This window comes from Vigna radiata, unplaced genomic scaffold, assembly GCF_000741045.1.
Source record: "Vigna radiata var. radiata cultivar VC1973A unplaced genomic scaffold, Vradiata_ver6 scaffold_366, whole genome shotgun sequence".
NCBI classification, from domain to species: domain Eukaryota; kingdom Viridiplantae; phylum Streptophyta; class Magnoliopsida; order Fabales; family Fabaceae; genus Vigna; species Vigna radiata.
The window spans coordinates 44,196-58,032 of NW_014542350.1; the positions used below are offsets into that span (position 1 = coordinate 44,196).

The window sequence follows — 13,837 nt, forward strand, 5'->3', positions numbered from 1 at the left end:
TGCAGCAAAGAGAAAACGAAAATGCAAAATGGGTCTTCATTCAACCAAAGGAACCACCATGAAAATGCAAAGAACCACCTCCACGCTCAAGCTTTCAACATTCAAATGGAAAATGCAAGAAGAGGAGTGATAGATCTCCCTTCCATTAAGCAAGAATAAGTAAAGTTGCAAGCAAGAGAAGAAGAAAAACGTGATCTTCGTCATTCCATAGCTCAAAACTATGGCACACCCAAGCTCTCCATGAGAGTGTTCATACAAAACCTAAGCAAAATGAAGTGTAAAGTGTGCTCGAGTGGATGGTCGGCCTTCTCACACCAAATACCGAGAATTACCCTAAAATGGTGGGGTCCACCTTCAAAAAGAAACCTAGGGTTTGTGCCAAGTGTCCCACAACATTGGGCTTCTACAATTTTGCCACTAAAAGGGCCCAATGCACAAAATCCTAACTAAAGTTCCTAAACAACTAAATTACAATTTAATTAAAATTGAAATGACTAAATGTAGATTCTTTAATAACCACGCCACCTCCTAATGCTCCAAAAGATATCTCCAAAATTTCCCTGCAACTAAAAATGCAATTAATCAGTTCAAAAAATTCAAATTAGCGAAAATACGAATTTCCGATCAAATTAAGCAGAATTAGGAAAAACGGGAAAAAACAGACAATTAAACACAATTCCCTTATTTATTTAAGTGCAATAAACTAAATACAGTCAAGAAAATATCAACTCATCATCCATCAATATTCAAAAACTTCATTGCGGCTAAGGAGTGACAACATGGGATTCGTATGATACTCCATCTCCTGTAGGAGCATGACAAGTCGTCTATGTTTACAACAAATTTGTCTCCACTATGGGAAACGTGTCTCACTTCAAATATTAAGAAAAATGAACAAAGTTTAGATACAAGTGAACAAAGATAAGAAAAATGAAAAAATTGAGAAGAAAGTTTACCTAGGAATCCAGTTCTTGGTTGATTGGGATTCCTTTTTAAATCTAGCCTGGATTTTTGGACAAATTGATCCTGTAAAGGATTGTATCTTAGTCCTGTTTTTTTCCCATCTTTGCATGATGTACACCCTGATTTCTTCCAGCATTGTTATGATCGGTTTAATCCGGGTATGAACGAATACACTGTTGAATGCCTCACTCATATTGTTCACCAATGTGTCACGTTTTGGTCTTAGACTGAATCTGGACCTTTAGCAGTATCTACACCATAAAATATAGACAATTACAGTGCCTATATATGCAGTGAGTTATAGTTGTAATAAAAAAGTACATAAATAAACCTTGGAGGGATGGCTATCAAATGCTTTAATGTTTCTCATCTCCCTCTCCCAATTTTGTGGATGAGTGGTAGTAGCTGCCCTCCACATCAGTTTCTTCAGATTTTTACCAGGAAATTTCTTCCTAAAGTTTGAATATAAGTGTTTGACACAAAACCTCTGATCAACACCAGGGAGTAACTCTTGTATGGCTGGTAGTAGACCCTGTGGGCACCATTAAATATTATTAAATATGATATATAAGTAATGAATTAATGTAAGAAAGAACCAAATTAAATATGATTATTACCTTTTGTTGGTCTGACACAGAAGTTATTGATGAACATACTTCTTGACCACCAAGATCATCAATCAAAAGATTCAAAAACCAGGACCATGAATCTTTGTTTTCCCCTTCTACCACCGCATATGTAATGGGCAACATTTGATCATTTCCATCTCTCCCAACAGCTGTTAATAACTCACCACCATACTTCCCTTTCAAAAAGGCCCCATCTAGTCCAATTATTGGCCTACAACACACAAAACTGTCTTTGCATGCCTTCAGACAACAGTAAAATCTTTGTAAAATTATCTCAACCTCATTATTCTCAACAACCACTTTGACTATAGATCCAGGATTTCTTGCCAACAACTCATGTGCATAATCATATATCCTCTTACATTGTTCTTTAAAGGACCCATCAATGTGCTCAGAAGCAATAGCTTTGACTCTATAAGCCATACCCCTAGATATATCTATATTCCACTTCCTTTGAACTTTTTCACGAATATCTACACCCTTCATTTTAGGATTTTCTCTTATTGTTTTCTCCAACTTTGAGCTCAACCACTTGGCATCAACTAACTTGAGATTGAACTCCCTGCTACATGTGTGAATGCCATTTTTAGTTCTCAGCTGCGATGATTTCTCAGCCTCCATATAAGCACAATATATGGTCCATGGGCATTCTCCTTTTGCACCAAAGCACTTCATCCTTAATCTTATTTTGTCATTTTTGATAAACTTTATATTTCTACCATTTTCCAATGCATACCCTTTAACAGCATCTATAATATCTTGCTTATTTGCAAAAAAAGTCCCTACTTCCCATGTAAAGTCCACCATACTTTTTGGCATACAAAAAGTACTAAACCTCCCATGACCTTCAGTGTCATTAACCTCTCATCACTATCTGTTGCAGTAAGTAATTCCTCAGATTTCCACTCCTCATCTGACAAACCTCTCTCATCATGATCATCACTTTCAATACTCACATCATCATTGGCTTTAAGACTTTCTACTTCTACTTCCACATTACCATCTACATCACCATTTATATCACCATTTATTGAACAGTCACATCCACAAGTCCCTCTAAGCACTCATTATTTTCATGTACATCACGTTCATCACTAGATGTACTCCAACTACAAACATCAACTTCATCATCCACAACTCCTTCAACACCATTAACATCTTCTTCAACCTCATGGAACTCTTCTACATGACCATCACCTTCAACCTCTACGTCAATAGCATCACCATCTTCTTCACCATCATGCATATCTTCTAAGTCACCATCAACTTCACCATCTACATGAACACCGGCACCATCTTCTTCACCCTCTTCTTGTACTTCACCATGAGCATCAACTTGTCCTTGATCATTAGTAACATATTCAAGCATATTTATCACTTCAGGCTCAAAAACAACATGTATAACGTATAAATGAACCACACCATTAATCCTACCTAAGTTAGCCATATGCATGGCACCAGTGTCATCAATCAATTCTTCCAACCTATTGCCCAACATTGAACCCCCTCCTACACAGTACCATAATTGTTTAAAGTTATCATATCCAAAACTTTTCACTACACTAACAACCACAAAATAACTCCACACATCAGCGTCAAAGGACAAAGTTGTCGTCTCCCCTTCATACTTCAAGGTCCCATCAGTAATGAACTTCCCCCCATGGTGGAAAACACAATAAAAAAAGTCGCCCATTACGCACAACACTGTATAAATAAATCTACACGCGCAACACAATATCACGACAAAAAAGAATATATTAAAAAAATAACAAAAGCCACACACAAAGACTCAAATAACTGTAAACATACATACAGGACCACCAAAACATAATCGAGAACGCCAACCAAACCATGGGGGACCACAATCGAATATTATACTTTCCCAACTATAAAAAGTAAGACAATAAACCACAAAAACTAACCTTCGTTCAGGTTAACCTCCACTCAACACGTGCTTCAGCGTTACGCTTCCAACAATAGACGGTCCCACACCTCGTGCTTCATGTTACCAATAAGGGAATATTGGTAAAACCTGAAGATGAGTTTTGATGATGCTGTAACTTGTAGTGTTTGAATGTAGTAGGAAAATATTTAAAAAGCAACTTGTAGATTTTGAATGTAGTAGGAAAATATTGAAACATTGTAATTTTTACTAGTATAATCGATTATGGTCAAGCTATAATCGATTATCATATGTTTTTGTACTAGAATAATCGATTATCATGAAGCAATAATCGATTACCACAAGTCATACTTGAATAATCGATTATCACTTCATATAATCGATTATCACTTTTTGAAAAACCTGTAACGGACTTGAATAATCGATTATCACTTCATATAATCGATTATCACTTTTTGAAAACTCTGTAACGGACTTGAATAATCGATTATCACTTACAATAATCGATTATTCATGGCAGTTGGAAGCTGACCTTTGGCATTNAGTNTACTTGGCTATATATTTGGATTTTGAGAATTCAGAAAACAACGTTTTTGAACTGAGAAAGCTTATCAGAACACTGTGTGTCAGAGGAACGTTCTTAGAAAGCTTTTGTTCATTGTTCCCTTGCTTGGTCTTGTGAAAGGAGAGGTCGCGTATCGTGTGTCGATAGTCGGAGCAGACTCTCTTCAAGTTAGCAAGGTGCTCTGCCTAGTCTTGTGAAAGGAGAAGCTCGCGAATCGTTGGACGATTAACGGAGCGGTTCTCTTCAAGTTGGTAGAGTGGTTCTCTTCGTTTTATATTCTGTTCATTTGATTGTAATTCATAAAACTGTTTTTAGTGGAATTGTTAATCACTCTTTGTAGTGATTAACGACTGGATGTAGATTCTGTTGAATCGAACCAGTATAAAAATACTCGTGTGATTTTTCTATTCCCTACACTCATTTTATTTAACGCATATCAACTGTTTGATTAATTTTCTGAAAAAAAATTACGTTTGCAAAAAAAAGGGCAAATTTCGTTTTAAATGTGATCGAACACGCTTTCTGCTCTCCTTGTTTTAATTCCGCTGCGTTATACTCTTCGAAAAATACCCCCTCCGATACCAACACTTCAACCTTTTCCAAACGCACATGCAGACGATCCCAACAACAATCACGCATCCATTCGAACAACAACAATTTTCTGGATGAAACACTCGCGCATCCACTGTTTGCCCAAAACTCCAGCACTAAATCACGAGCCCCATTTCCGAAATTTGTCCCAATTTTGATTTTGCTTTCCAAATTCAATATTTCAGCAAAAGAATAAGTTTTTCCTTTTCCATCTTTACCCTTTCTTTTTTAATTTCAACATCTTTCCTTAATTCCCTCAATATATTAATTTAATTCTTTAATTTTAAAATTTAAAAAATCTATACCACACACGTTTTTTTTGACACGTGTCAGTGTCACCAAGCCACATCACACACTGGCTGACGCCGTTTGATGGAATTGACGAAAGGACTTATTTAAATTAAATTAACGAAAATAAAAACCTAATTGAAACGCTAAAAAGGAAAAGGTAGTATTTGAAATTCTATACTAAAATAGAGACATCGTGATATATTAAACCTAAATATATTTATTCTTGTAAATTATATTGAGACAGTGATGTCGGGAAACTTTTTGTTTGAAAGGATAAGTAAAGGAATAATTTGTGTGCCAAAACATTATTCTATATATATGAATGACTGAGTGCGGTAAAAGTGAAAAAAATGAGTAGTGGGAAAATAGGCGTGCAGAGATTATTGGGTTAAGAAGCAGAACAGTTGGCAATAGCCAGGACAGACAGTTTTTGTTTGACACCACACAGAGAAATTTCTGGCGATCTCTGCGTCTCTCCTATTTCTTCTGAATCTATTAACAAACACCTTTCAGTCACAGGTACGCTCCTCTCTTCTTCCCTTTCAGATCTACGCGATTCTATTGCTTCCCCTCTCCAATTCCACGCTGTTTCTTGTGCCTCTTTCCTCTTCCTTCTCTATTCGTTATGTATAAATATAAATTAAATACAAACGCTGAACTGCACCTTAACTAGATTTGGATCTTTGCTTCTTAAATTATTGTATCAACGGAATTTCTGGTTAGCTTTTCTAGGTTTTTGATCTATAACCAACTAATAATAATAATAACGATTTGGAGAAGTTTTTCAGGGGAAGTGACTAATCTTATCGACTAAATAAGAAAATTATTGGTTGATGCATTGATATTCCAACACATCTATGCCTGTATGTATTTTAACGTTCGTGGTACTTATTTACACTTGAAAGTGAAATTTTCACTTCAGAGAACTTAGATCCATATTTAACCGTGTAAAATTTGTGATTCTGTAATTGGATGATCCCTGCCTGCTGTTAGTTTCATTTTTAAGTTCACTGCCCCGTATTTGGTTGCATTTTTTTGTAAGATCGTGAATCGCGCCCGAATCTTTACCTCAACTACAGTTTAAAATTGAATCTGTGAAACTGCAATTTAAAATACTCTACACATTAAAAACCTAATTTTAATGGTTGCAGACGTAGTTTGAAGGTGTTTACGGTCTATGTATTGCTGCATGCTTCCTTCTGTAATGATGTTGCTATAATTAATTCGTCTAATGATTTTTCTCGCCCTTTGTTTGGAGGGAGAAGAGTATTTGTTTGGTTATGTAATATCTCTAGTTCAAAATTTCAAGTTTGATGATAGAATCAGTTCTGTCTTGTTACTGTTGCACTCCTTGCACTTTTCCGAATTCCTAGGTAGAATGAAGGCGGTTCTTTTGCCTAATTATTGATATGTGTTGTCGGAGGAGTTGCTTCGTGTTTACTTTCTTGTAGGTTCAAGTTAACCAATTCACCATTTGTAAATAGTTTCTGTCTGTGTTCATGACAGAATGGCATCCAACAGGGGTCAAGGTGGAATTCAACAGTTGTTAGCCGCAGAACAAGAGGCACAGCGGATTGTGAATGCTGCAAAAGCTGGTATTTTCTATCTTCATTATCTTTCATGTCTTCCCATCTTTTTCCGTGATTTCGTCTAATATTTGGTCTGGGGTCTGGTTACGTGTTTTCCTTAAAAAAATTATGTCTGATTCAATTATGTGTCCAGAGAGACCCGTTTTACTCTATTCATTTTATACAGGTCTTTTCTCTTTTACCTGGAAGGATGGATTCTTGGTCTATTGATGGGAATGAGTTTGTTCGCTTATTCATACATGTTATAAAACAAAGATTTTTTACTATATAATGATTTCTTACATGGTTAGCTAATTAGAAATCACTTTAGATTTCACTTTCAAAATAATTCATGATTGGTCAGAATAAAGATTTGTATACTAATTAGAAAAATCACGCCTAATTTTACTTTTAAACAATCCTAAGTGTAACTTTGAAGTAGTTATAGTGAAAGTAGCAAACTTATATAGCGGTAGTATGCATTGGTACGACAACATGAAAATATTTACACCTACACTTCATTGTAACGAAGTTCTAAAATATTAATGGACTTACCATGCTAATAATCTTTTGATTGGATGATTGTGCAAAACAGTCTTACATGGTTAAGGCATTCTCATTATATTCTAGAACAAATTCTCTTTGAAAATGTTTGCTATGACATGATTGTGCCAAACCGCCAACTTTCAACCACCCCTATAGTTTTTCATATTATTGTTAATTATGTATTTTATCAAAAATATCTCTTTGTTGTAACCTTATCCATACTGTCCTCTGCATGCTACTCTTAGAAAAATTGGCCAGGTTGAAACAAGCCAAAGAAGAGGCTGAAAAAGAGATTGCAGAATACCGAGCTCAACTGGAGCGTGAGTTTCAAAAGAAAGTTTCAGACGTAAGTCTATATGATTATATTTGATGGTATTAGACTAGTCCATTACAGTATTCTAATTTCTGATGTTACATTACATTAATAATACAGAGTACTGGTGATTCTGGAGCTAATGTCAAGCGGCTTGAGCAAGAAACTGAAGCAAAAATTCAGAACCTGAAAACGGAGGCTGCAAAAATTTCGGATGATGTTGTCGCCATGCTTCGTACGTATGTTACAAGTGTGAAAAATTAGGACCCTTTGATATACATTGGTGCTGAGGACCCCTAAATTATGATTATTATTATTTTGAGTTTTTTTTTTACTCTATATATTGTGGTGAGGATAAGATTCTTGTTTTGGTTATAATGCTTAGTACCTTGCTGCGCTGTGTTCAAAGAAATAACTTGAAATTTGTTAAAATAAACAGTTCAGGATTAAAAGACGTGTATATTTGTGTTGCCGTTTTAACGAGTGCATGAGGACCAGTTCCTCCCCTGTTTATAAATGTCGAGTCAAATTGTATGGCAAAATTCCAATATTATTACAGTGACACGTCTATCAAAGGTTGGGCCTTTGCAAAAGGTACATTAATGGGTAAGAGGATGCTTGTTTCTAGTTTTGTGACTTTTGTTGTCAATGATAGTCCTACTGCAGAATTTAAGCTACATAAGAGATCGAATCCATAAACTGCATTTCTTTTTACAGTGGTAGATGGATGATGGGATAGACTATTGTCAAGATACTTTTGGGATATTTAGTTGGAAAATACAAGGTTGAAGGTAACCTTCTGTACAATACGCACATGATCCTGTTTTTATGGAAGAGACGTTTTTAAATGATGGTCACTAACCTTCTATACAATACGCACATGATCCTGTTTTTATGGAAGAGACGTTTTTAAATATGATGGTCACTAAAAAGATTTTAAGATGGTTTGAATTGAAATTGCGACTCTGAATTTTTTTAAGGGTAGATTCAATAAGTGGTGTGGTTTGAAGTAGATGACAATCATGTGCAAATTTTCTGAACCGTAGGATGCTTAAATTCTCCTTTGTGTACTTGGGGATTTTTATTGGAGCAAATTCAAGGAAGAAAAGTAAATGGGTTCCCTCGTTGAAAAGCTTTCTTAGAAGCTGGCTTTAGGGAAACATAAGTTGTTTGTTTTGAACGGTGTGTCAATCAAATTAGTTTTTGCTTCTTTTCCATTATTTTTCACGTCTTTCTACAATATGCCTTAATGGATTAACAATGAAATCATTAATATACATTGAGAAATTTTTGTGGAAATTGGAGAGGATAATCATAATATTGCATGGATGGAGTTGCAATAGGAATCATAATAGATTAAGAATTAATGGTATTTATACTTTTAATGTAGTATTAATCGTTAATGGAGATGTGCTATTTTGAAGGGTTGATGTGTTAGTGTTTGAGTATGGTGGCTAAAGAGTTGGGTTGGTGGTGGTGGAGACATGAGGAAGGTGTGTGAAATATAGCACTTCCAGGTAATTTTAGAATATATGGTGTGAGATGATAAAAACAAGATTTTGAAGATGTGACTTGGTGACGATTGTTTTGCTAAAGGTATGATAGATAACATTTGAACACTAAACAACAATAGTTATTCATTTAAAATATGCGTGGGTGAGAAAATGCGTTATGGGGAATTAGAAACATTCGTAACACAGTTGATTTCATTTGGAGGGCTTCTAGTTTGTACTCTCAATGAAGCATAGTCTCAAGGATAAAACATTTCCTAAAGGTAATTACAGTGTTGCCAAAATAACTGAAGGCACAACACAATAACTACGAATGCCCTTTTGTAAGAGATCAAAGTGCAGCAATGGGAGGTGGCAAGTTGAATGTTGTGTTGGGAAGCATTTGGAGAAAATGTTTATTTAAGGGAAAGCAATTTGACAGTGATTGGTTAGTGCAGGAATTATATTTACAACATTGACAGTATAAGAGTCAGGTTTTGATTACTAATTTCAACAATGAAGTTATGATCCAGGACCACGTATTTTGGCAATGGATATGTAACATTCTAGATAAAAGGTGTGCTGAAAATATTTTGGCAATGGATATGTAACATTCTAGATATAAGGTGTGCTGAAAATATTTTGGCTAGTATGACATCAATGGATTTTGATATTGTTGGGGTTGGAATAGATATATTATGTAGGAATTCAGTATATGAATATTATTTATTGGAAGTGGGTTAGAGGATATTTGTTAATCATTTATTGGAGAACGTTGTTTTATAACAACTTTTATCCAAGGAAAGAAAAAAAAAATCATTTTTTCATAAAATAAATTTAGCTTGTTAATTTATAAAATTCTTTTCCATAATTTATTTCAAACTTTTTACTTTTAACGTTAAGTTGAATTTAATTTTAAGAGAAATTCATTTTATTTTTACAAAAGTGTGTATCTTACAAATACTTTAAATATTTTTTAAACACTTCTAACCTTTAATTTTTAAAGTACTCGTGTTTTTCACTTGAGTGTTCTTTCTACCTAAGAGAGATAGGGTTGTATATATAAAGGACACTTCAATATTCAAGTTAGTTTAATTAGTCTAGTGTCTTTTAAACTGTCGTTGTTAACGATGAATCATAACAATTAAGTTTTTTGTATGATATTATACTGGTTAAATAAGGATGGATTGAGTTAGTATCCGGATGCACAAGGACGAGTCTTATATTAATACGATCGGGAGGTATTTGATCATACACAATATACATTTATTTATTTTATTTGTCTATCTTAAAAGTATTTATAGAAAATTTTCCATATAGATTTATAAACTAATTTATGGAAAATCACTAACATGATTTTCAAAATTTTCAAATAGTTTGATATTTATATTGATTTTAGTTTCGGCATATGTTTATTATTTTGTTCCTTCCAATAATTGTTGGTAGCGAAAAGTTGTTAAAACAAATTTGTGGAAACTTTCTCTAAGACTTTGTTACAGGAAATATAGGGACTTTGTTTTGTTGTTTTGTGGTAGTTAAACAGTGATGTTTGATATGAGTTAGAGGTTATTAAAATTACTTGTAAACTTTTATGTAATTTTCTTTTCACAATGCAATGCTTTGGAATCCATTCTTTCTTTAGCTTTATTATCTCTCTTAATTCTTTGAATATCTATTCTCTTACAATTCTACATGTTGTTCACTTTCTTGCATCAGTATGTGTGAACATCCAATTTCGTGTGAATGACTAAATAATAAGATTTTATTTTATTTTATTTTATTTTGTTTTATTTTTTTTTAATTTTTAGTTTATTTTGATTCAGTTTTTTATTAGTATCTTATTTGATTTTATTTTTTATATTTTTTTGGAAAAAAAAAAGAAAAGAAGAAAAGAAAATAAAGAAAAAGAAAAAAATAAGTAAAAAATAAGGAAAAGAAAAAAAACGGAAAACAAAAAGAAAGAAAGAAAAAAGAACGAAATAAAAGAAAAAGAAGGTGACTTTTATGATGAAGAGAAGGTCCACTCGCCACCCATATGAATTATCATTCTGCTTGATATTAGAAATGGGGGCAACACGTTACAAAAAGCTTGAGGTGTCACGGCCTGAAGGTGTCACAAGGAAATGGATTAAGTGTGCACAAGGTAATGGTTCAAGATTTGCCATCCACTTGACACAAGGGAAGCACGTTGATTTTATTTTGATAGAGCACATGCATGCTGACACATTTAATTTTAAGCAGCTCAATTTCATTTGGGAAAAAGGCACGTGGCTATTACGTCCAGGGAACACACAAACTTTGGTCCTCTGCTGACACCCAAAACGACCTCAACAAACATCAGACACCATTTTTCAACTGATTCATCGCTCTTCCTCTATCACACACACCGCACCTCGTCACCCCATCACACACACAGGATTCACTCCCAATTGGACACCCTGATCATCATAGACGCGAGATTTTCCTATCACTCACAACAAAATGAGACCCTAAAAGAAGATAACCATTTTCCCCTATTCTACACATTCAACATATTCATCTCTCGGCACCTGATAACGAAAACCATTTTATTTACTCCACTCCTCTCTCTCTTGACCCGTAACCACCCAACGACATTTTCCTTTTTCGTTTCCAATTCTTCAACTCCAACAGATCTATCGTTCAGCTCTCACACTACCCTGAATTCACCTATTCCTTCACACATCACTCTCAATCAACAAAAAACAGAAACCAATTCTTGCTCACCACATAACAAAAACCACTCTCCATTACTCCAACCCGTCATTCCCCCAACTGAATTGATCCCTTCAACCATCACACGCAACACAAAACCTCCTCCTCTGGCCCAACTTCATCTTCGAACCCCAACACACAACTCTTATATTCATTCACCTTTACCATGTTTCTCTGGATTTTTCCATGATCTCTATCATTTTCTTCTTCAAAATTCTTCCACCCCACGCCCATTATATAACCATAAAACAACCTTTCAACTCAAAAAAAACAGGAAATTCATTCATTACCTCCATCACCATCACACAAACTCATCTCAACACTCAAAGTAAAAAATAGATTTCAGAGGCAGGTGCTAAGTTCACACGAAGAGCGGCACAATATCAACACAAATATTCTGATGAATTTCTAGGCAAATCTGAAGCAAGTTGCACAAGAAGACTCGTGGTGGCTCTGGGAGATGCAACAGAGGTAAGCCTAATTGGAGAAAGTTGCGGCGAGCCTAGATCAATGGCAAGTGGCGCCGCAGGTCGACGACTTGAAGTGGAACGATTGGACGAAGGTACACCCATGGAGGGAGGAGCTGGCATGAATGGTCTCGTGGATTTCGTTTGATGCAACTGGGACTATGAGATGGGCGACAGCGCGATGGTGGAAGAAGGAAGGCTCAACGGGGAGCGGCGACCCTGGCTCGGTGGCAGCGGAAACCTGCGTGACGAACGGCCGGCGTCGCTCACGAACGAGGAGGTTTTCTCTCGCACAGAGACAGTGGGAGAAGAGGGTTCTCACGATGGTCGGCGATCGCTCCAGCGTCGGGTTTCTTCCCTGTCGACGCCATAGCTGGCGGAGTCGGTGGTGGCGGGTTGAGTGGAGGCTGAGGCATGGCCGTGACAGAGATGGGTGTCTCTGGATTCTTCTCATCAGAGGAAGAGACCAAGGTCTCTGGCATTGGGTGAAATGGAGGAAAGAAAATGTTTGTTCAACACCCAGATTTGACACAAATTTGACACCGTCCAGGTGTCAAATTTCTATTGGGTTTTAACTTTTAATTGGAAAAGGGCTTTTGAAAAAACTGAGCAGGGTAGAATAGGAATTTTGAGATAAATGTTTTATGATTTTTGATTTGGCGGTTTAATTTTCACTTTGCTGCGTTGGGTTTTGGTATCTCCATTGCTATCTCTATTCCCGCACCTTCATCGTTGGGTTTTGCTATCTCCATCGCTATCTTCATTGCTGCGACTGTGTTATTCGAACGGGAAAAAGGCAGTCTTTCGCAAGGTAAGGAGGTGTTCTCGTATCTTCTTTATCGGGGGCTTGGGTTTCTTGTGAGTTTCGTGATTGGACTCGTTCTCGCATTCCTTTGCTATCTCCATTGCTCCCTTGGTGTTATCCGAAGCGGAAAAAGGGAGTCTTTGGCAAGGTCAGTTGTAGTTGTGGTATCTTCTTTTTCGGGGGCTTGGGTTTCTTGTTGGTTTCGTCATTGGAATCGGTCTCGCATTTTGTTGTTTCTATTTCTGTTCCATTCCGGGTTGCATTGTCTGATTTTTGTCTTCCACGTAATTTAGGGTTTATATTTTTTTTGTGAACCCTAAGCAAGTATTGATATTTGGCCTCTTACATGTTTTCATTTTGTGTTCAGTTGGAATGGATTCAGGAATCCCAAAGGTAAGTTTAAGTTTTGTTCTTTGATTTAGTTAGTTGCAATTATTTATTTGTTAAAAATAAATATGTTTTTGTAGTTGAGGGTCCGTACTTCTATTGCTTCGTCATATATTATTGACATGAATCGTTTGCTGGGAGAAGACCATTTTCAACGAATTGCTATGACACCATTCAGGTGGTGTGTGTACCTACGTGAGGAAGCGGACGTAAACTGCGAGTTATTGAAGGTTATGGTATGTAGATGGGCAGGGCATGAGTGTTATATTTCACGTTCATATTAAACTTATGCGTATTATATTCCACAGCCATACAACCAACTACAAAGGCACTAATGAATGTTTGTCGTTTTAGTTTTAATATTTATACAACCAACTAAAATTGAAGGAACAAATAATCAGTCAATGAACAGTCATATAAATCAGTGGTCCACAGTGGTCCTCCACGTTGAAACTGGTGGCGCCTTTAGTTGAACAGGATGTCCAAATCCCTGTTAATGTTCGTGTAAACGATTACAGGGTTCTGTAATCGATTACAGAACTCATTTTCACAGCTACTTCACTTCACTTAAGGTTTTCATCATGGG

At 35.8% G+C, this 13,837-nt stretch overlaps 2 protein-coding genes across 3 annotated transcripts; both read left to right on the top strand.

The window, feature by feature from the left end:
- Positions 1 to 5,294: 5,294 nt before the first annotated feature.
- Positions 5,295 to 7,841, top strand: LOC106779534 (V-type proton ATPase subunit G). 2 transcript variants are annotated; one of them, XM_022776606.1, is made up of 4 exons: positions 5,295 to 5,461; positions 6,427 to 6,537; positions 7,302 to 7,402; positions 7,490 to 7,841. In XM_022776606.1, the coding sequence occupies exons 2-4, from the start codon at positions 6,450 to 6,452 to the stop codon at positions 7,631 to 7,633; spliced, it is 333 nt and encodes a 110-aa protein (XP_022632327.1). In that variant the 5' UTR covers positions 5,295 to 5,461; positions 6,427 to 6,449; the 3' UTR covers positions 7,634 to 7,841. The 2 variants fall into 2 exon arrangements, with proteins under 2 accessions (XP_022632327.1, XP_014523139.1); XM_014667653.2 differs by having other exon boundaries at positions 5,297 to 5,461; positions 6,449 to 6,537.
- Positions 7,842 to 10,794: 2,953 nt separating this feature from the next.
- LOC111240821 lies at positions 10,795 to 13,554 on the top strand. Its single transcript, XM_022776607.1, has 2 exons — positions 10,795 to 11,002; positions 11,098 to 13,554. The coding sequence occupies exons 1-2, from the start codon at positions 10,864 to 10,866 to the stop codon at positions 11,922 to 11,924; spliced, it is 966 nt and encodes a 321-aa protein (XP_022632328.1). The 5' UTR covers positions 10,795 to 10,863; the 3' UTR covers positions 11,925 to 13,554.
- Positions 13,555 to 13,837: the final 283 nt, after the last annotated feature.

Coding starts and splice junctions, on each gene's coding strand:
- LOC106779534 (XM_022776606.1), top strand. CDS start 6,450: ATGGCATCCAACAGGGGTCAAGGTGGAATTCAACAGTTGTTAGCCGCA. Junction 6,538..7,301: donor TGTGAATGCTGCAAAAGCTG/GTATTTTCTATC, acceptor TGCTACTCTTAG/AAAAATTGGCCAGGTTGAAA. Junction 7,403..7,489: donor TTCAAAAGAAAGTTTCAGAC/GTAAGTCTATAT, acceptor TTAATAATACAG/AGTACTGGTGATTCTGGAGC.
- LOC111240821 (XM_022776607.1), top strand. CDS start 10,864: ATGATGAAGAGAAGGTCCACTCGCCACCCATATGAATTATCATTCTGC. Junction 11,003..11,097: donor ATGGATTAAGTGTGCACAAG/GTAATGGTTCAA, acceptor TTTAATTTTAAG/CAGCTCAATTTCATTTGGGA.